The sequence below is a fragment of the Mangifera indica genome, chromosome 4 (genome assembly GCF_011075055.1).
Source record: "Mangifera indica cultivar Alphonso chromosome 4, CATAS_Mindica_2.1, whole genome shotgun sequence".
In the NCBI taxonomy this organism is placed as follows: Eukaryota; Viridiplantae; Streptophyta; class Magnoliopsida; order Sapindales; family Anacardiaceae; genus Mangifera; species Mangifera indica.
The window spans coordinates 13,229,112-13,251,466 of record NC_058140.1 but is presented as its reverse complement, the minus strand read 5'-3'; the positions used below and the strand labels follow the sequence as shown (position 1 = coordinate 13,251,466).

The following is a 22,355-nucleotide window of genomic DNA, read 5'->3' as shown; positions in this document are numbered from 1 at the left end:
ATATAAGAGATAATTTAATTACCAGTATCGCCTTAAATATTGAAAGATTATTAAGATAATATTGATTTTATTATAATTATATAATTATATATTAAGTTTTTTAAAATAAAAATAATTTAATTTTTAATTAATATAACAAATAATATAAATAAATATTTTAGAATAATTATTTTAAAATCAATCATAATGATTATTTATACCTATCTATTTTTATCATTTATCAAATATAGTAGTAATTTACAATTAATAATTAATATATTTTTAAGGTAATTATTTAATTTTGCTAATAAAATATTACTCTAACCAAACACCCCCTAAATATGAGAGTATATCTTTTCATCAAACCTTGGTGGAAAAATACTCATTTGGTCTATTGTTATTATTTCTAGTCCTCACTAGTACTCTTGGAAAATATAAGGGGTAATGGGTAATCTTTCAAAATATAATGGGGAAAATGGATAGTGAAGTAAGAGCCACGGTGAAGCAAAATTAAAGCACTTTGAAATTGGGAGGGAGAGGGGAAAGGGTGAACAGGAATGGCGAACAATCTTTCGAGTCTAGTGCACGAGCTTCGAGAACGCATAGCAGCATCTTCATCAACTCAATCAAGCACTTGTAACCAAAACGACGACGCTTTAGAATCCAGATTTCGCGCTGTTCTCCCCAATCTTCTCCACGCCTACGTCGTTCCCTCTCCTTCTTGTACTTTTTCAACCCGACATACTCGTTTATTACTTTTCTTTTTGATTAAAACTATCTGATTAATTAATGTTAATTTCTGTGTGTTCTTGATTTGTAAATGTGTTTCAGCCAATGAGAGAGAGGTGGTTGCTGTATTGAAGCTCGTTTCTCATACAGCTAGAAATTTTCCCGGAGTTTTTTTCCACGGTAAAGCTGCTGCTGTTTTACCTGTCATTGGTCGAATACTTCCTTTCTTTGCTGAACCTGCATTTCGGTAAGTGAAGTCATGCGATTTTCAGTTTTTGGTGTGTTTTTTAAGATTTTTTTGTATTGTAAATTTCTCATATTTTATTTGTCACTCATTTGATGGAATTGAGGATAAGAGAAAGAGAAAAATTGAATCTTGTATGTTGACTAACTATAAAAGTGTTTATTACTTAAACAAAAGAAAGTACGTCAATTTTGTATTGTGGTGGTCAGTGATATATTATCTGATTTAGCCTGTTTCAAACTCTAATGAAAATGTTATTGTGTGAGTTTTTTAAGTTTACATGGCTTTAATGTTGATGGGCTGATGTCCTTTTAGGTGTGATATCTTCACTTTTCAAATTAATTGAACTGCTACATAGTAAATGTTTTTGCTGTTTGTATAAGTGCTGTCTCCAACAATTGTAAATTATATGATGTCCCTGTCTAACTGGGAATTGAAGTGTTTCTGGTGAATTTTTTTGTGTTATTATGATTTTAAATACAGGGGAATTGGATTTTAAAGGTGGATGCAGTCTTGAGTATAAAAATAGCCTTATTTTATTTCTCTAATGATGTTAAGTTTGACTCTTTTACCTCTATGTTTGCATGTCAATTTTATATCTTAACAATACTGCAGCTTGATTTTTTTGTTTTTCGTTTTTTTAAGGTTTCAGCATGGAGTGATTTTTGAAACAGTTGCATCACTGCTATCCTTGCTTCGTACTGGAGCAAGAGATGCATATCGTCTTCTTTTTGTTGATGCCATGCTGGCAATTGAAGGTAAGATAATAAATGTAGAAATTACTCCACCAACTGCTAGTGTGATAACCTTCTAGTATACAATTGCTAATCTTATAACTCTCTGTTATATTTCTAGTACTGTTAGTTAATTTTGATTATTGTCAAAAAAACAAGAAAACTCCCCTTACTGCAATGTCTTTGTTGTCTTTTCACTTTTATTGACATATCTCTTGTGCATTATAGAAATATACAAGAATTCTAACCATCAAATATGTCTTTGTTTTTGTAAAGATATTTCGTATATTGCATCACTGGATACTGATGGTTCAAGCATTACTGAATCCACCAAGTTGACTTTAAAGTGCTTTCTTGAGTCATTTTGTGGAGTTTCCAGTGATCCAATTTCCCTATGTGATCTCCCAGCTAGTAATAAACCAATTGATGGCCCTGGTATCTTAATCAACCTCTTGGGTAAAAGGAGGTGGCAATCTTTTGCTGCTTGGATTATTAAGCTTCTTAGCAAATGCTTAACTGAAGGAACTTTGTATCTAGAAGGTCTGATCAATCTATCATTTGTATCAGCTGCATGTTCTCTCTTATGTTATGGAGATGCTGATCTGCAAATGGTGGGTAACAGAGTGACTCAAAGTTGTAAATTTTAACTTATTTGTCCAGTATATAGACATTTGGAATGAACTCTTGCTTTTTTGGGCACTTTTATATGATTTACCTTTTCTCACAATTGTCTGACAATTACAATTTTTTGGAAGGCATGTTTTGACTTTGTGCGCATCATGATATCGGTTATATGTTATGACATCATCCCTCATGAGAATTTAATCTTGTCAATAGCCACCATATTGAGTGAGGACAAGGAGGGACTTCCTGTATTCAGGTACATGCTCAAATGCATAGAACTTATCCCTATCTAGTGGTAGATATCTTGTAGTACACTTACACAGTTTAGCACCAAAATTACTAAGTTGGAAAAAGTTCTGAATGAATAACTTGTACAGGGCACTTGTTCTATTGATTGTTTGATCACTCACCTAATTCTAGTCAATGTGATATTTTTTTTGGAGAGGCATTAAGTACCCATCCTCTTACTTATATCCATAGAACTCTAAGCCAAGGTTTACTTTTCAGGAATGTGGATTATGATTCCTCCATAGGTGCTTGCCTGGCAGCACTGCACTCTAGTTGTCCTGATGCTGTTGTAAAGTTGACAGCTAGTGCTTTAGTAAATATTTTTCCTCAGTCACTGTCTCGAACCAAAAGCCAGGAGCTCAGGGTAATTTGAATATCTCACTTCTTGTTTAGGTAGCTTAAACATTTTTCTCTGACACTCATGTAATCTTCAAGCTAGCTTGAACTTTGCATTTGAACTTTTGTTTTCAGGTTGCTTTGTGCAGTGTATACACACGGATTGCTAAAGCTTGCCCTCCGCATGTCTGGAGGCCTGAATCTCTTGTACATACTCTTTGTTCATCAGAACCTTGCTTTCCATTGATTAATTGCTTTCAAGTAGCTCTCTCTGTTCTTGGTCCTGATCGTGTTGGAGAGAAGACAGCAAATAATGTTAGTCTAGATCTATTAACATCAGGTGATAATTCAACTGAAAACTGGAAAGTTGGAGAAAAAAGGCTTGTCTGCAGCGTAAATGCTTTCAAGGTCAAACGCCAAAAAATAGATGGGGAGCATATTGTTTCTGATGATAAAGTGATGGTGGAGCATCAGCCTACTAATATCTTTAATTGTGAAGGAGAAGAAGAATATGCAGATTATATGTGTGCGTCACTCTTTTCATTTGTTGAATGTTTGGAGTCTCCCTCTATCAAACCAAGTGCTCTGAGCCCAGATGTTGCATTAACTGCTCTTAGCATGCTTTGCATTGCTTTCTCTATATATCCTCAGAACGATATATCACTTTGCATCTTCCACCAGATGACTGCATGGATTCCCTGGATAAATGAGCAGGTATGCCAGAACTTGTAAATTTCTCATTCGACTTGTTTAGTTTGAATACTAATTTAGATTTATCTTGTTCTAGGCAAAGCAGGGAAGTCTGATTACACTTGATATTTCTATCTACTTGGAAGGAATTCACCACATCTTGCTTTCACAAAGTAAGGCAACAAATCTAATCTTCTTGGATAGCAATACTATACTACTTTATACATATACTAATAGTTTTGCTAAGAAAATTGGTTATTTATTGATAGTTCTCAAAGTTTTCTTTTCAAAGGAAGAAGGTATGGAAATCCTTTTGCTATTTATTGTTGAATTTGTGAAAGACACAGTTTTTGCTCAATTTTCTGCAAGTAAATGCCTCATTTACACTCAAATTGAAGTCCTGGTTTGCGACAGCTTGATACTCTCTGACTATGTTTCGTACGACTGCATTCCTTTTTTATGTGTTCACATAAAATTAGTGTCTTGACCTATAGTTCTTCGCAGGAGTTTGGTCTTTGAGGCTAGGTTATATTTTATTATAATCTGTGACTTACGTTCATTCTATCATTGATCAGGCCCCTTCATTGAGACTGAGCTTTTCAAAAATAAAGTTGATGGTGGGGATCTTCTAAACATGGTGCTAAAGCTTCCATGGACACAGCCTATTGTGGTTTCAGAACCTCACCCTCCTTGGAAAACAAAATGTACTGCTGTTCGAGTTTTCTCCAAACTTGGCCACAGTTTCACTACTGAAAGTGATTTTGAAATCTTGGACTTGGCTTGTTGTGATGAATCTGAGGAAGTAAGAATTGAAGCTATCATTTGTTTACCAGTGGTAGTCTTGTGGTCTGGTCTTAATGTATTACCACATATCTTCAAGAGGCTGGAGTAAGTGAATATTGGATTTTTTCCCTTTGCTTTATCATTAGTTTGCATTTCTGCTTGAATTTTCCAATTTCAAAGTTTTCATTCAGAACAATGAATAAATCTGTTGTATTTTTTTATTACTAGAATATTATTTATTTCTTTTGATATCAGCAAAAACTGTAGTTTGTCTATGTGTGTGTTTGTTAATGGGAATGATTTCTTTGTGTGAGGGATGTGGCTGGGCAAGTGGATGGGAAAATGCTTGTTTCTAAATGTATAAATTACTAATACTTTTAGGATATCTACAATACATTATTTATGCTGCATGATCATTGGCATTTTGGCGCCATGTTTGCAGGGTTTTGGGGAAAGATGAGCATGAAAAAGTTAAGAAAATATTTTCTTTATCTCTTGGGTTTTTATCATGCCTTTATGGATCTTGTAGTTGTGTTGAGGGTTTGGATAAAAACACTTGCAAATTATTTTTTAGCATCGAAGATGAGAAACTGAATCAGACAGCTGGCTATTTACTACAAGGTTTCTGGTGTTCTAAGTGTGACATAAAATCTGAGCGCAATCATGACCTAACTTCGAGAATCATGAATCTTTCTGATATGCAGAGCAAGGACATTGCCTTCAGTTGTGATTACATTAATCTTCTGTCTTTATATTTTGATCTTCTTTATGACCAGTCTTCAGAAGAGGTTCAACTTGCCTGTGTGAGAGTTATTCGACGGATACTTGTTCATGGGACTAGAGATGTTCTGCTTAAAACAAGATCTAAATGGATTAAATGCATCAGATTTCTGCTCCTTAACAGAAAGAAGGCTATAAGAGAAGCCTTCTGCCTTCAGATTAGTTCCTTCCTTGAGGACACTGTTTTGAGTTGTTTATTTTTGGATGAAGATGCATCAAGTAAGGAATGCCAGTTTTTGGATATAATAAAAAATGCCTTGACAGCAGCTGATGATCCCCAGATCTTTGAGACTCTTTTGGAATCTATAGCTGAAGTTATGATGGCTGTTGATATTCACAGCCAACTTTACTTTCTTTCTCTAATATTGTTGCTTGAACAGCTTGACAATTCTCACACAACGGTGAGGATGAGTGCATCAAGGTTAATACACAAATCTTGCTACTTTCATGTGAAAGGAGGATTTGAACGACTAATTTCAAAAGCAGTTCTTGTTCGTAATGAGCTGTTTAATTACCTATGTGTGAAGCTTGCAAGCCGTCCAAAAATGGTCAGAGAGTTTGCAGAGGCTGTTTTTGGTTTTGAAACTGAAGAACTTCTCAAGAAAATGATTCCTGTAGTTCTTCCAAAGCTTGTGGTGTCTCAGCAGGATAGTGATGAAGCGGTTGGCATCTTATATGAGTTGGCCAAGTGTTTGAACACTGATATGGTGCCATTGATAGTGAATTGGCTACCAAGAGTGCTTGCATATGCTCTCCATCAAGCAGATGACCGTGGATTACTCTCAGCTTTGGAGTTTTACCGCAGACAGACTGGGTCTGACAACCAAGAAATCTTTGCAGCTGCATTACCTGCACTTTTGGATGAACTTATTTGTTTTCTTGATGGTGGTGATTCTGATGAGATAAGCAAAAGGTAGAGCTCTACTCCTGTTAAGAAGAATGTAAATGAAGTTAATTAAATGCTAATTAGATCCTTCTTTGACATATCTGAAACTTTTACTCTATCGCTAGAAGGTAAAACCTCTGTAAAATTGTATTGTTTTTTCTTTGAAGCTTTTGGGTGTGCAGTGGCTGGTATTATTTTTATCTGTTTTCTCTTAGGTTTTTTGAAATTTCTTCTTTACTTAGATGAGTTTGTTATGTCTTTACTTGAGGTAGGCACTTCATTTGTATAATTTGTTTAATCATTGACTAGCCTCTGGCTACTGTTTGAATTATGAGTATGTTCAACTGGGATTATATAGCTATAGATGGAGAAAATATTGGTTTTCCTGCTAAGTATAAATGACTTTGATTTACAGGTTAGCCAGAGTACCACAGATGATAAGGAAAGTTGCTGTAGTTCTGACTGGTTCTGAAGATCTTCCAGGCTTTCTGAGGCATCATTTTGTTGGTCTTCTCAATAGTATTGACAGGAAAATGCTTCATGCAGAGGATTTTTCACTGCAGAAACAAGCTTTAAAACGTATTGAGATGCTGATAAAAATGATGGGTTCACACCTTAATACATATCTTCCAAAAGTACTTGTTCTTCTTTTGCATGCCATTGGTAAAGAATCACTTCAGTGTGAGGGTCTATCTGTCTTGCATTTTTTTATTGAGCAATTGGCAACAGTATCTCAATCTAGCATGAAGCATGTTATTTCTCAAGTTTTTGCTGCTCTTATTCCATTCTTGGAGAGAGATAAAGATAATCCCTCTATAATTTTGAATCAAGTGGTTAAAATATTAGAAGAGCTTGTGTTAAAGAACAAGGCTATCTTGAGGCAGCATATTCATGAGTTCCCTTTGTTGCCTAGTATTCCTGCTCTTACAGAAGTGAATAGAGCCATACAAGAAGCACGCGGGTCAATGACTTTGAAGGATCAATTACGTGATGTTGTTGATGGTCTGAATCATGAGAACTTGAATGTGAGGTACATGGTAGCATGTGAGTTGAGTAAGTTGTTGAAAATAAGAAATGAGAATGTTACTGCTTTAATCAATGGTGAAACAGGTTCAGAGATGGATGTTTTGAGCTCTCTGATCACTTCTTTACTTAGAGGATGTGCAGAAGAATCAAGGACTACAGTGGGTCAGCGGCTAAAGTTGATATGTGTTGATTGCCTTGGAGCATTGGGAGCCGTTGACCCTGCCAAAGTAAAGGGTTTTCCATGCCAACGCTTTAAAATTGAATGTTCAGATGATGACCTTATTTTTGAGTTGATTCACAAGCATCTGGTTAGGGCTTTCAGAGCTGCACCTGATACCATCATTCAGGATTCAGCTGCATTGGCTATACAAGAGCTCTTAAAAATTGCGGGTTGTGAAGCATCATTGGATGAGAATAGTGCTGCTTCCATGTCTCAAGTGTTGAAGGATAAAGAATCTTTGAAAAGGGCCACATCTTGCAATAGAAGTTCTGATAATATTTATGAGATGAATGTAAGGGGTCAAAGATTGTGGGATCGGTTCTCTAATTATGTGAAAGAGATATTAGCCCCTTGTTTAACCTCTAGATTTCAACTTCCAAATGTGTCTGATTCTGCATCTACTGGTCCAATTTATCGTCCTTCTATGTCATTCAGAAGATGGATATTTTTTTGGACTAAAAAACTGACTGTGCATGCAACTGGATCCCGTGCTAGCATCTTTAATGCATGTCGAGGCATAGTGCGCCATGATATGCAAACTGCAATATATCTCCTGCCATATTTAGTTCTTAATGCTGTCTGTCATGGCACTGAGGAGGCACGTGAAGGGATTACACTAGAAATCTTATCTGTTCTTGATGCTGCGGCATGTGAGAATAGTGGAGCTGCAGTTCATGGAATCAGTGGTGGGCAAAGTGAAGTTTGCATTCAAGCTATCTTCACTCTTCTTGATAATCTTGGGCAATGGGTGGATGATGTTGAACAAGAATTAGCTCTTTCACGGTCATTACGATCGGCCACTTCTAGGCCCCAAGCATCCAAGTCAAAGGATCCAACCCCAACTTATTTGGCCAATCAGGATCAACTCCTTGTTCAATGTAAATATGTTTCAGAACTTTTAAATGTGATTCCAAAGGTAACCCTTGCCAAGGCTTCCTTCAGGTGTCAGGCTTATGAAAGGTCTTTAATGTATTTTGAATCTCATGTGCGCAGAAAGTCAGGTTCCTTCAACCCTGCAGCTGAAAAGAGTGGCACCTTTGAGGATGAAGATGTTTCTTTTCTAATGGAAATATATAGCTGTCTTGATGAGTCTGATGGTCTATCTGGATTGGCGCGTTTACGTAAATTATTAAGTTCACAAGATATGCTCTTAATAAACAAAAAAGCAGGAAACTGGGCCGAAGTCTTGACTTCTTGTGAACAAGCCTTGCAGATGGATCCAACTTCTGTTCAGAGGCATTCAGATGTCCTTAATTGTTTACTTAACATGTGCCATCTTCAAGCCATGGTCACTATTGTTGATGGTCTGATTTCTAGGATACCAAAATACAATAAAACATGGTGCATGCAAGGTGTGCAGGCAGCATGGAGGCTTGGAAGATGGGATTTGATGAATGAGTATGTTAGTGGGGCTGATGAAGAAGGTTTACTTTGTAGTAGTTCTGAGAGTAATGCTACCTTTGACATGGATGTAGCAAAGATTCTTCAGGCAATGATGAAGAAAGATCATTTCTCAGTTGCTGAAAAAATTGCACTATCTAAACAAGCTCTAATTGCTCCATTGGCTGCTGCAGGCATGGATTCTTATACACGGGCTTATCCTTTTATTGTAAAGCTTCATCTACTAAGGGAGATAGAAGAGTTCCATGCTTTACTTGTAAATGACTCATTCTTGGAGAAATCTTTTCATCTAGGTGATATGAAATTCTCAAATGTAATTGATAATTGGGAAAACCGACTCAGGTTTACTCAACCTTCACTTTGGGCTAGAGAGCCACTGTTGGCTTTTCGGAGAATGGTATTTGGTGCTAGTGGTCTTGGACCTCAAGTTGGAAATTGTTGGCTTCAATATGCAAAGCTCTGCCGCTTGGCTGGTCATTATGAGATTGCAAATCGAGCAATTCTAGAAGCTCAAGCTTCTGGTGCACCTAATGTTCACATGGAAAAGTCCAAGCTTCTTTGGAGGTTTAAACGATCTGATGGAGCCATCGATGAGTTGCAAAAGTATCTCCTCAACATGCCTGTTGAAGTTGTTGGCTCTGCTGCAATATCATCCATTACAAGCCTTTCACTTGTTCCATCAAACCCACCTCCTTTACTTTGTGATAATCAAACTTTGAATGAGAAAAGAGATATCGCAAAGACCCTTCTCCTTTATTCTCGGTGGATTCATTACACTGGGCAGAAGCAGAAGGAAGATGTAATTAGTCTTTATTCCAGGGTGAGGGAACTGCAACCCACATGGGAAAAAGGATACTTTTACATGGCCAAGTATTGTGATGATGTGCTTGTTGATGCTAGGAAACGTCAAGAAGAGAATACCGAGCTAGGCCCCAGGATGGTGCCATCAAATTCTGCTGTGTTTACTTCTGTGAACACAGACATTGAGAAGCATTGGTGGTCTTACCTACCTGACGTTCTGTTATTCTATGCAAAGGGACTCCATAGAGGCCACAAAAATCTGTTCCAAGCTCTTCCAAGGTTGTTAACCTTATGGTTTGACTTTGGGAGTATTTATCAAAGAAATGGCTGGTCCTCTAATAAAGATTTGAAAAGTGTCCATATGAAGGTATTTTTTAAATTTATAAGATGAGATGAGCTTTATTCTGTTTTCCTTACCAGTGAAATCTCTTCATTTTTCATCAATACATTAATATGGTTCTCTTTCTTGTTGTATTTTACAGTTAATGAGTATTATGAGGGGCTGTTGCAAGGATTTGCCTCCAAACCAATGGTTAACAGTGTTGCCTCAGTTAGTTTCCAGAATTTGCCACCAGAATGAAGAAGTTGTTCGGTTGGTTAAACACATCATCACCTTGGTTCTTCGGCAGTACCCACAACAAGCCTTATGGATTATGGCAGCAGTTTCAAAATCCACAGTTCCTTCTAGAAGGGAGGCAGCTGCAGAAATCATACAAGCTGCACGGAAGGGATTTAGCCAAGGAAATAGTGGAAACAATTTGTTTGATCAGTTTGCTTGCCTGATTGATCATTTGATCAAATTGTGCTTTCACACAGGGCAGTCAAAAGCAAAGACAATTAATATCTCAACAGAATTCAGTGCCTTGAAAAGGATGATGCCGTTGGGGATAATTATGCCTACTCAACTATCCCTTTCTGTTAGTCTACCAACATACAAAGTTAATCTCGATGAATCACTTTCCTCTAATATCTTTTCTACCTCTGATCTTCCTACAATATCAGGAATAGCTGATGAGGCTGAAATTCTTTCATCTCTTCAGCGACCTAAAAAGGTAACACTCCAGGATATTGATCTTATAAATTTAACTGAAAATGCTTTTTGACGTATCTTTCTGAATTCATTTCCCAATAAACTTTTGGCTTTGTTTCTTAGTGGTTCACATTCACATCATACCACAACATTTTCCCAGGGAAAGCACTTGATGTTATTGAGAAGGCATTGCATTGCTACTAAAAAAGTTTCCTTGCTTGCATAAAATAGTGAATTAACCAAACCCTTTTTAAGGACATCCTGGACCTAATGATTTGCATTTTGATTTTGATAAGCATTTGAAATTGGGTAGTTATAAGTCATAAATTGTGTTGATTTTGGTGATAATCTGTATAGACCATACCACGTAGGATTCATCCCTCTGCCATATTATTTATAAAATGTTCTATTAGCTACCTAGACAGTTTGCACACCTTATCTTTTGACCATGTGCTATAATTTTTTAAATTTATTTATTCATTCATTTACTTTTGTGTTTTCAGATTGTTCTTTTGGGCAGTGATGGCACTGAACGCCCATTCCTTTGCAAACCAAAGGATGATCTTAGGAAAGATGCTCGTATGATGGAGTTCACTGCAATGATAAACCGTTTGTTATCAAAATATCCAGAAAGTCGTCGAAGGAAGCTTTATATTCGTACCTTTGCAGTAATTCCTCTAACTGAGGACTGTGGTATGGTGGAATGGGTACCTCATACTCGTGGCCTGCGGCATATACTCCAGGACATTTATATATCCTGTGGCAAATTTGATAGGCAGAAAACAAATCCCCAAATTAAACGGATCTATGATCAATGCCAAGGTAAAATGCCAGAAGATGAGATGTTGAAGACAAAGATCCTTTCCATGTTTCCCCCGGTATTTCACAAATGGTTCTTGACTACTTTTTCTGAGCCTGCTGCTTGGTTTCGGGCTCGAGTTGCCTATGCACACACTACGGCAGTTTGGTCCATGGTTGGACATATCGTAGGGCTGGGTGATCGACACGGGGAAAACATTCTCTTTGACTCTACAACAGGTGACTGCGTTCATGTTGATTTCAGTTGCCTGTTTGATAAAGGTTTGGAGTTGGAGAAGCCTGAGCTGGTGCCTTTCAGGTTGACCCAGGTATGAAGAGAACATATCCATATTTAAACTATGGTTTCAATCAGTATTCTTGAATTTTTAGAAATCCTCAAGTTTTCCCACTTTTCAGTGAGAACAAGACCTATTAAATATGATCCTAGTATCATTACGTGCAGGATATTTCTAGAATCCTTGGTGATAAATGTATTATTAGTAACTTTTTGGTTAAGTAAAATAATCATGTAGCAAACATGAAAAAGATTCGCTTCTAATGCAGTGCTTTCCTGAACTTATTAGTTAACTCTTACCATGTAAATAAGTAATTCAGTTGCCTACTGGAAAAACTGATCCTATCTGATGTAACATATAGAACATGATTGATGGCTTGGGGATCACTGGTTATGAGGGCATCTTCCTGAACTCTTGTGAAATTACACTTCAAGTGCTACGAACTCACAGGGAGACTTTAATGAGTGTTCTTGAAACATTCATTCATGATCCTCTCGTTGAGTGGACTAAAATTCACAAATCCAGTGGGGTAGAAGTTCAGAACCCACGTGCACAGGTATGTTGTATTCGCTGTTCTCCTTTGTTCTTGTAACAAAGTAATGCTTTATGATTCTAATGATTTAAAATTGTACCATCAGCAGCAACTTGTATTCGCAGTTCTTATTTAAGCATGTATTATCTATATATTTGCAGCGAGCCATCAATAGTATTCAGGCAAGGTTGCAAGGAGTGGTGGTTGGGGTTGGGGCAGCACCATCTTTACCTTTAGGTGTAGAAGGCCAGGCACGGCGATTAATTGCTGAAGCCGTTTCACACACAAATCTTGGCAAGATGTATATATGGTGGATGCCATGGTTTTGAGAGCTAATGACAGATTTTTTGGGTAAGTTATTCTGTGTCATTGTTCATCCTTCTTGTTTCTGTTGTACAAATTTTTGATATAGCTTGAAGCCTAGACATGTAGAGAAAACGAGTTCTTTACCTACCCCGTAAGGATTTTTCCAATATATAAATGAATGCTTTTCTGAGACAAAATTCTTAACAGCAATATTATTTCTTGATCAACATAACCAGTTTTTAACAACATGCCCTTTGCCAACAAAACAACCAATATTATTCCTATCAATTCTCAGTGGAAAATTTGTTCGGATTACCATCTTTTTAACCATAGCTTTCACTGGGGATACCCCTCTAACACTGCTATGCTTCCCTGATCCACAAACCAGAGTCACCTCTGCCGGAATGGCATAATCTGCATCAGTAAACCTGAATCTCATCTCCTCCATCCACTGCAACATTATCAAGTAGGCTGAACCCAAGTGCATCCCATGCAAATCCAGCTTTAGTTCTCTCGAATTCCATTCCATCACCTCATTCAAAACAGATGATGCAACCAACTCTTTAACCAACAACACCTCATCCCCGTTCAAAGCCCCCATCAACTCTGCTATTGAAACTGGGAATTCATTGAAGTCTTGCAGAAGTGACATGATTGTGGAACATGCATTCAACACAGAATTGTAAGTTCTTATTGAGAACGGAATGCTCAAATCCTTCATCTTCTTTAGCCATAAAACCATTCTCGAAAGCTCATTGTGAGCTCCATAAGAAGAAAGAATCATATTCGAAGAAACTGTATCAACTTCAAACCCTTCACTCTCCATTTGCTTTAAACTTCTATCCATTTCCTCAAACAACCCTAATCTCCCATACCCATAAACAAGACACCTAAACTCAAACCCGGTTGGCTCGAGTCCTCCTACTCTCATCTCTCCAACCCGATTCTCAGCTGCACGGGGCTTACCCATTTCACATAAACCACTAACCATCGACTTATAACCATGGCGCTTTACATAAACAGAGGAAGTATCCCTTAAAAGCCCATCCAAACGACCACAAATTTCATCAAACCCACCTTTCAAATCATGTTTACAGTAAGAATCGATCAAATTCCCATAAAAAACAACCAGTTCTCGCTCTCGAAACTCCAACTTTGCAACGGTTTCAGACATTAAAGCCTCAGTCTCTTCATGCTTTCCCTGTTTAACTAGCGACGCCATGAGCTCAGCGACTAGCTTCGGATTCCACTTAAACCATGGCTCTTCAGTTATTCTCAAGTACAACTACAGGGAAAAAGAAGAAGTAATTTTGATGGTGTAATAAAATAGTTCATTCTTTTAAATTCAGAAAGCAAACTATGACTTACAGGTAAAGCCAGAGAAGAGAGGTGGCGGGGATGGGTAGAGTGAGGAGAGAGGAGGTGAGAGAGGGCGTTGAGAGCTATAAACCGAGGAGACGTTGCGACAAATTTGCTTATCAAATGGTTGGCCGTTTTGGAGTCTCGTGAGACCGCCAGAGAAGTGAGGAACCGCTGGCCTTGCTTGCTTAAACTTGCGGCTGGGAACTGGCATAAGGGTCGTTGTAGCTCTGGGTTGTGAAGCCGCCGGGCGCAGTGGTTCCACGGCGGCGTAATGCGGGGGTGGAGACTACCCATCACTTAATCTTGCTTCACATACAGTCTCAGATGTATTTATTTCAAATAAGCAGATAAAGTTTTTTTCGTATTAAAAAACTTTAAATGTTCATTATTAATTCGTTTAACTTAATAAACAGCCACATCAAACAAATCACCATATAAAGCAACCAGCTCCCGCTCTCTAAACTTCAAAATGGAATCCGTTTCAAATTTGCACGTCTCCGTCCCTTCAAGCTGTCATCGTTTATCCAACAACCGATAAGCTCAGCTACTAGCTTGGGGTTCCACTGAAACCATGCAGAGGTTAAACCCGACTGTTTTGACCAGCAGAAGAAGAGCTTTAGCTCGGAGCTATCTGTGTCGTCATTTACTGGGATCATGGATTACCCAGAACGCAGCTTCACGGTCTCGCAACTTTGCCTTCAAGACGAATACGAAGCCGAAGCTGGACTTTTACTCTCCGAACAACAAGATCTCCCATTTGATAAGAATGAACCGTCTGAGCGAAGCAAGAGCCGTGTTTGATAAAACAGTACAAAGAAACGCTGTAACGTGGAATATGATGATCAATGGATACGTAAAATTCAGAGAAATGGCTAAAGCAAGACAACTGTTCGATGCAATGCCTCAAAGAGACGTTGTTTCGTGGAATATAATGATTTCGGGGCATATTTCGTGTCGTGGAAGTGGGTTTTTGGAGGAGGCCAGATTCTTGTTTGATAAAATGCCTGAAAGAGACTATGTTTCATATAATACAATGATTAGTGGGTATGCGAAGAATGGTATGATGGAAGCAGCGTTGAGGGTTTTTAATGAAATGCCTGAGAGGAATGTTGTGGCGTGGAATGCTATGATTTCGGGGTTTTTGCAGAATGGTGATGTGGCTCGCGCTATTGAGTTTTTTGAGAAAATGCCAGAACGGGACTGTGCTTCTTTAAGTGCACTTGTGGCCGGTCTTATTCAGAATGGTGAATTAAATGAAGCAGGAAAAGTTTTAGTTCGATTTGGGAATAAGTATGATGATAGAGAGGATTTAGTGCATGCTTATAATACTTTGATTGCCGGGTATGGTCGGAGAGGAAGGGTTGTTGAAGCTCGAGAGCTTTTTGATCAAATACCAGTTTGTAGTGAGCACAGAGAAGAAGGAAAGGATAGGTTTAGGAGGAATATTGTGTCGTGGAATTCAATGATTATGTGTTATGTGAAGGCGGGAGATGTTATTTCTGCAAGGGAGATCTTTGATCAGATGGTGGAAAGAGACAATTTTTCATGGAATACTATGCTTAGTGGGTATGTTCATGTGTCAAATATGGAAGAGGCCTCAAATCTCTTCGGTGAAATGCCGAATCCTGACACTCATTCATGGAATACAATGATATCAGGGTATGCTCAGATGGGTAATTTAGAGCTTGCCCGTGATTTATTTGAGAGGATGCCACAAAAAAGTCTGGTCTCATGGAATTCAATGATAGCGGGATGTGACAGAAACGAGGACTATAAAGGAGCAATTATCCTTTTCAGCCAGATGCAAGTTGAAGGAGAAAAACCTGATCGGCATACTTTATCTTCAGTTCTCAGCGTGTCTACTCAAATTGTGGACCTGCCCCTGGGAATGCAGATTCACCAGCTAGTCACTAAAACAGTTATTCCAGATGTGCCAATAAACAATGCCCTCATTACCATGTATTCAAGATGTGGAGCAATAACTGAGGCACGCGGTGTTTTTGATGAGATGAAGCAGCAGAAAAGTGTAATCTCGTGGAATGCAATGATAGGAGGATATGCATCCCATGGTTTTGCAACGGAGGCTTTAGAACTTTTCGGCTTGATGAAAAGTTCCAAAGTTTGGCCTACATGTATAACATTTATTTCAGTATTGAGTGCTTGTGCTCATGCAGGACTAGTAGAAGAAGGCCGCAGGCATTTTAAATCAATGATCAGTGAATATGGTATTGAACCAAGAATTGAGCACTTTGCGTCCCTTGTGGACATAGTGGGTAGGCATGGGCATCTGGAGGAGGCCATGGATTTGATAAAAAACATGCCATTTGAGCCAGATAAAACTGTGTGGGGTGCTTTGCTGGGTGCATGTCGGGTGCATAACAATGTAGAGTTGGCCCGAGTTGCAGCTGAGGCATGGATGGAACTTGAACCAGAAAGTTCAGCCCCATATGTGCTTCTGTATAGTATGTATGCAGATGTTGGACGTTGGGATGATGCAACAAAATTGAGAATGGTAATGGCAAATAATAATATTAAGAAGCCAGCAGGGTCTAGTTGGGTAGATTCCTCTCATTTCTTGTAACACTTGGAGTGATTCGGCTAATGCACCGATTGTTTGCTGCTCTGAAAATAATATTCTTCCATTTTTTAAGTAATTATGGGCAAGATCATCTCTAGTGTTCGGCTCAGTTTCATCGCGCTTTGAAGCAGCATTTACTTCCTGCAACACTTGAATAGGCGAAGAACTAGTCAAGGGGAAATAAATTTCAGTTACAAGTTCATTACAATTGTAGAGATTTCTGCAGCAATATTCAACAAGATCCGCAGAAGTGTAAGCAACAAATAACCTTTTTCAGGTACTGGAGGTAACCCATCCCCCTTCTAGCTTGAAGCAAGAGTATAAATTTCGATTCAGAAAATACTAAAACCATGAATAGTTGGTTTTTACTACCAGACTCTCCCCTTGCTGGTTCTCTGGATTTAGCTTTGGTGTTTAAGCCTCATTCAACCAGGTTTTCAGCTACAATGGTAATGCAACCTTGAATGTATAGCAACTGGGTTTAATCGAATCATCAGTAACCAGGTGGGAATGTTGATTCAAAATTGAATTTTTTATTTTGATCTAGTTTCGCATACTGATGAACGTGCTCAAGCTTCAACCTTGGATTTTGCAAAATGAACGTGATGTTTGTCTTTTTGAAGTTGTCATCTTCCGAAACACTGTGAATCACAATAAAGATAAAAGACAAAATACAGAGTTATATTAAGATTTTGAATGTAACGTATGAGACCTAAACCCTATATAAAAAAATATGAGTTTTTCGGAGTTGAGTTTACCTAAGGTTTGTGTTAAGCTTACGGCACTGTTACAATTCCCTTTTTCACAATTCGGAAATTGGGGGGTGGTTGGGGTGGGGCGTGTGGTGGTGGGGTTGTGGTGGAGGGGAGTATTTAGATCTTTACAAGAACATTCCCATTTCATTAGTTGCCAAAATTGTCACTGCAATTCTAAGTTTTGTTCTTGTGCTTGTCTTTTTGAGTTGTCATGTTTTGAAGCACTGTGACATTCTGCATTCAAAACCTTTGGCACGATGATACCCTTTGTCCAAACTCCAAACACAAACATCAGAGAAATATAAATAAATCATTATCACTGAAATCTACATTTTGAATGAAACAATTATGTAATTCCAATCAATAACTTCACATAAATTATTGGGACTTGGTAATAGCCATTGGTTTAAAATTTGAAAAGTGGGTTTTCCAAAATTGCTTATAATTTCCCATTAATATTATATATTTTTATTTATGTATCAGAGTGTCAATGACACCGTCCAATAATTCAATACGACACAAAATAATTAAGTTAGAATAAAATTTTTAAAAGAAAATGTCAAATTGACACAAAATCAACCTAATAAGACTCTTAAAGTTATACAAATATTTTTTAAATTTTTTTAAAAATAAATCTTTATTTAAATTAAATCATTTTTAGTATTAAATCGGTCACACTAAACAGCCTAATAATCAATTCACAAATATTATATTAGATAAATAAAAATTTTAAATTTTATTGTAAATTTTATCCATTTTAATCAATGAATTATTCATCTTTAATGACTTTACATTATGTTAATTAATAAATAAAACATGTTAATTAGATGAAGATAATATAAATTCATTTTAAATATTATGTAATTTATGTTAATTATTTGACTTCTTCATTAGTAATTATATATCTAATATTTAAAATTTTTTTACAAATATTATATTCATAATAACCATATCATCACATATTGTATTTGTATTTTATTTGACATGACATAACTAATTATATAATTTACATTAATTTTTTAATTAAAAATTTTATCCAAAAATTTTCAGACTGAGTTAAGGCTGTGGCTCTGACCGAACACTCGAGACATGTCTCGATGACACAATTTATTACAAGAATTATGTTTATTTATTAATTTAATACTGTCTGTCACATAGATTAAGGAGCAAAATTCATTAACATGACACGTGTCAGGAATTGGCAGCACATCCATTTTAATGCAGACGCTTTAAATTCAATCATGAGATTTTGTCTCCTTCAAGTGTCACCTGGACATAAAACAATTAGCTCGCTGATGGACGCACTGCCGACTCACTTTCTTAAATAGAATCACCATTCAGTCGAATGAGTTTATTTTTTACTTTTTTGTTTTTGTTTGAGAATGAGCAAGAACAAGAGACCTAGAAGTATCCTAGACTCACCAGCCACTGTGGTCGATGTTTGGAAACGCGAACTCGGCCTTCTCTCCACCCGGAATTTCGTGTACCGTCGTCGTGCCTCTGAGGTCTGCTTATGCTTCTCCTGGACACTCTGATTCCTGTTTTTATCCAATTGTAGATGTTCTCGTTTTTAGATTTCGTATCTTATCATTCTGAAATTAAATGATTGAATTTAATTAATCAATTTGATTTAACTTCCCGGAAAACAAACTGTGGTGAGATTCTTGGCACTGTAGCTGTTTAACCGGAATAAATTGTTTTTGATGATCTTACTATAACTAAGAAAAGGTTTTTTTTTTTTTACAGTTTTTTTATGGGCTTAAAGTTTTATACCTTGAATGGATTAGTGAGGAAGTTATGTTGCAAATAGTTTTGAAAAAATTTCTATATTAGATTTGTTTTCAATGTGAATAGTATACAGATGTCTTGCTAGTATTATTATATTACTTTTTTTCATGTTTTAGGATCTTGTCTGTCGACTTGATATTTACAAGAAGCTTGTTAAACATCAAGGTTGTGTGAACACAGTAAGCTTCAATGCAGACGGTGATATTCTGGTGTCAGGCTCTGATGACAGGCGGGTTATACTTTGGGATTGGGTAACTGGGCATGTCAAACTTTCATTCGATTCTGGTCACTATAACAATGTTTTCCAGGCGAGAATTATGTCTTTTGCAGATGATCGCAGCATTGTTACCTGTGCTGCTGATGGGCAGGTATTTACTTTTTTGAAAGTACTGTATTGTAGTTTTAATAGGATTACATGAAACTCTGGTTTCTGTCATTCGGTCGTGTTGTTATAAATTTTAGGTTAACAATTTCCATGCTTCTTTAGACCATTGTTATGCGGACTTTGAGGAGACGAAGAGTTTTGTGTTTTCAAATTACTAGACAAGTTTCTGTTGGTCTTAGAGATTTTTGTTATTCTTGATTATGTTGCTTCTTTGTCTTATTTTGTCTACTTTTTCATCCTGTTGAAGATGAATAGTTATCTTCATCCCTTAAAGATTTTATCATATAGATTTGTGCCTGTATAGTTTGAAATAACATTTTTGTTGCTCTTAGATTCGTCATGCTCAAATTCTGGAAGGCGGTGGAGTGGAGACTACTTTGCTTGCCAAACATCAAGGACGGGCAAATAAATTGGCTATTCAGCCTGGAAGCCCTCATATACTTTATACCTGTGGTGAAGATGGACTGGTGCAACATGTAAGTTGTGATTCCTCTCACTAATTTGTAGGTTAATGTATAGTTTTTCCCATCCGATAATCCAAGTTCTGTTGCAGGCATAGTCTAGACTGAACATATTGCCATGGTTATAAGAATGATGGTGTTATTGACTCGATGCATTTAATGGCTTTGTATTGAATCAGAATCCATGCAACAAATAAAAATTTGGATCCTTCCTTGATTTTCGTTTGACTAGCTGCTTGATTTCTAACTTGATCATCTTGAAGTGAAAAATGTAGTCAGACAATCCCCTGTTATCAGCTTTGAGTGGCAAATGCTGACCTTTCCTCTAATTGTTGGATTTCTACTGTGGGTTTTAGTGTTGCTTAATTTTGTCTGATATAATAATTGTCAATGATGTTTCAGATTGATTTGAGAACCAGGGTTGCTACTGAACTTTTCACTTGCCGTCCAGTTGATGATAGAAAAAGTAACATGCCAGTAGTAAATCTAAATGCAATTGCAATTGATCCCAGAAACCCAAATCTCTTTGCAGTTGCTGGACTGGACGAATATACTCGACTTTATGATATTCGCAAATATAAGTGGGATGGTTCTACAGATTTTGGTCAACCTGCTGATTACTTTTGTCCTCCAAATTTAATTGGCGATGACCAAGTTGGAATAACTGGCGTGGCCTTCTCAAATCAGAGTGAGCTTCTGGTTTCATACAATGATGAATTTATCTATTTGTTTACTCAGGATATGGGATTGGGTCCTAACCCTGTGCCTTCTTCTCCATTGTCTACTGGGAGTGATGCTAGTGAAATGGCACCTGGTCATCCCTCACCTTCATCAACTATGGATGTCGGTGATATAGTTACTCCCCAAGTTTACAAGGGGCACAAAAATTGTGTGACAGTAAAAGGTGTGGACTTCTTTGGGCCAAATTGTGAATATGTGGTCAGTGGGTCAGACTGTGGTCGAATATTCATTTGGAAGAAAAAGGGTGGAGAGCTCATCCATGTCATGAAAGCAGACAAGCACGTGGTAAACTGTATTGAGCCTCATCCTCACTCCATAGTGCTTGCAAGCAGTGGAATTGAAAGTGACATTAAGATATGGACCCCGGAGGCTATTGAGAGAGCTACTTTGCCTGTAAAGATTGAACAGGTACACTTTTTCTATAAATTTAATTTTTGCGTGCTAAATTTCAAAAGCATTTTCATTATAATTGTTCTAGGGGTTAATAAAAATGGTTGAAGGCACTATAAGTCGTTGAATCTCTATGACATTCATATTCCTGACATTGAATCCGTAAGATTGGATAATTTAGTGCATATCCTTATTCATTCTTTCCTCTTCATGCCATAAGTGTAATTATCAAGACAAATAGGGATTAATAGCTTTTGAATAAAATTGTTGTCTTGTTGTTTAACTTGTCAAACTTCAAAATTTTGACATTTGGTCGAATCAAAAATGATCTCAGCGGCTCTTTAGTACTTGAGCTGAAGCCTTATCTTTTAGAGCTTTAGATCTTAGATATTTAGAAACACTTGATCCTATTTGTTCGACTTGTATCCCCATTGTTGGAAAGAACCTCTATAGGACTAAAAATTGGTGGATAGGAGGAAAAGCAAATAAAGATTCTGATTATTTTGCTTGAGGCTGTGATAATGCCAATAATGACCATTTGTGATTTTGCACTTGGTTTCCAGTTCGAACCAAAGGCCAGGGGCTGGATGCACTCTGTTATTTCACTGGATGACCTGATGATGCAATTGTTTTCATTGCAAAGGCAGAGGACCGATTATGATCCAGAGCATGTTGGTGAAAGCTTAGCTGCAGATCGGGAACTTAGAGAGCTTTTATTAACATTCAATGCCAACGGTGACACATCTTCGGATGCAGGAGAAGGGCCTTAACCATGAAATTTGGTTTTCTGAACCAGGCTGTGACATTGTTTTGGACTAGGAAAAAAATGCTAGTATTTGTACATAGCATAGTTATAAAACTGTTTTGAGTAGGAGTTTGCAACTTCTTGTTAACTGTTTACTCATTATTCAAGTTCTTCCCCATTGATCTATTATTGTTTTTTTCTGGTGTTTATTCTTTGTAAAGATATGACTTGACTTAACGGTAAGCAAGTTCAGGTGTCTTGTTGAAAACCAAAAATGGGAACCAGTCAATTTTCAAAAATAAGAATCGGAACCGAAACCAATCTGGACATATTCTTACCTTGATCTACTCGGTCAATTCTGGTATCGGTTTCACTTGGCACTGTTCACCCTTAATGTTTTTGTAAAACAATTTTTTTTTCAGCACCTTAAATTTGAAAATACCAATCCAAGTAGAGATAGAGATGAATTGAACTAAATTCGAACACCTTTTAGTTATAGTTTGGTTAAAAAAAAAGTTGAGTTTGTTTTTCTAGTTCACTGATAAAATAATATTGTTTGATAAATAAATCGTAAATTTAAATTATGAATCTGAATAACGAATTTGAATAATCAATTCGAATCATAAATTCAATTTATTGATTCAAGCCATGAACGTGTTTGTAAAGT

The 22,355-nt window shown here is 37.1% G+C and overlaps 4 protein-coding genes across 4 annotated transcripts; 3 read left to right on the top strand and 1 right to left on the bottom strand.

Moving 5' to 3' along the window:
• Positions 1 to 462: 462 nt before the first annotated feature.
• LOC123213200 (serine/threonine-protein kinase ATR) lies at positions 463 to 12,553 on the top strand. The gene is made up of 15 exons (XM_044632585.1): positions 463 to 702; positions 811 to 955; positions 1,598 to 1,710; positions 1,963 to 2,297; positions 2,442 to 2,566; positions 2,818 to 2,962; positions 3,070 to 3,648; positions 3,722 to 3,797; positions 4,200 to 4,512; positions 4,850 to 6,100; positions 6,489 to 9,888; positions 10,004 to 10,573; positions 11,055 to 11,678; positions 12,007 to 12,201; positions 12,339 to 12,553. Exons 1-15 carry the CDS (start codon positions 537 to 539, stop codon positions 12,504 to 12,506), a joined length of 8,205 nt encoding a protein of 2,734 aa, XP_044488520.1. The 5' UTR covers positions 463 to 536; the 3' UTR covers positions 12,507 to 12,553.
• Positions 12,554 to 12,680: 127 nt separating this feature from the next.
• On the bottom strand, positions 12,681 to 14,153 carry LOC123213203 (pentatricopeptide repeat-containing protein At2g17033). The gene is made up of 2 exons (XM_044632587.1): positions 13,852 to 14,153; positions 12,681 to 13,768 (listed from the first exon to the last, which is right to left on the bottom strand). Exons 1-2 carry the CDS (start codon positions 14,137 to 14,139, stop codon positions 12,707 to 12,709), a joined length of 1,350 nt encoding a protein of 449 aa, XP_044488522.1. The 5' UTR covers positions 14,140 to 14,153; the 3' UTR covers positions 12,681 to 12,706.
• Positions 14,154 to 14,414: 261 nt separating this feature from the next.
• Positions 14,415 to 17,037, top strand: LOC123213201 (pentatricopeptide repeat-containing protein At1g62260, mitochondrial). Its single transcript, XM_044632586.1, has one exon. It carries the CDS (start codon positions 14,417 to 14,419, stop codon positions 16,424 to 16,426), a length of 2,010 nt encoding a protein of 669 aa, XP_044488521.1. The 5' UTR covers positions 14,415 to 14,416; the 3' UTR covers positions 16,427 to 17,037.
• A 1,399-nt stretch (positions 17,038 to 18,436) lies between these two features.
• LOC123212885 (DDB1- and CUL4-associated factor 8-like) lies at positions 18,437 to 21,874 on the top strand. Its single transcript, XM_044632112.1, has 5 exons — positions 18,437 to 18,683; positions 19,083 to 19,334; positions 19,684 to 19,827; positions 20,215 to 20,961; positions 21,507 to 21,874. Exons 1-5 carry the CDS (start codon positions 18,561 to 18,563, stop codon positions 21,711 to 21,713), a joined length of 1,473 nt encoding a protein of 490 aa, XP_044488047.1. The 5' UTR covers positions 18,437 to 18,560; the 3' UTR covers positions 21,714 to 21,874.
• Positions 21,875 to 22,355: the final 481 nt, after the last annotated feature.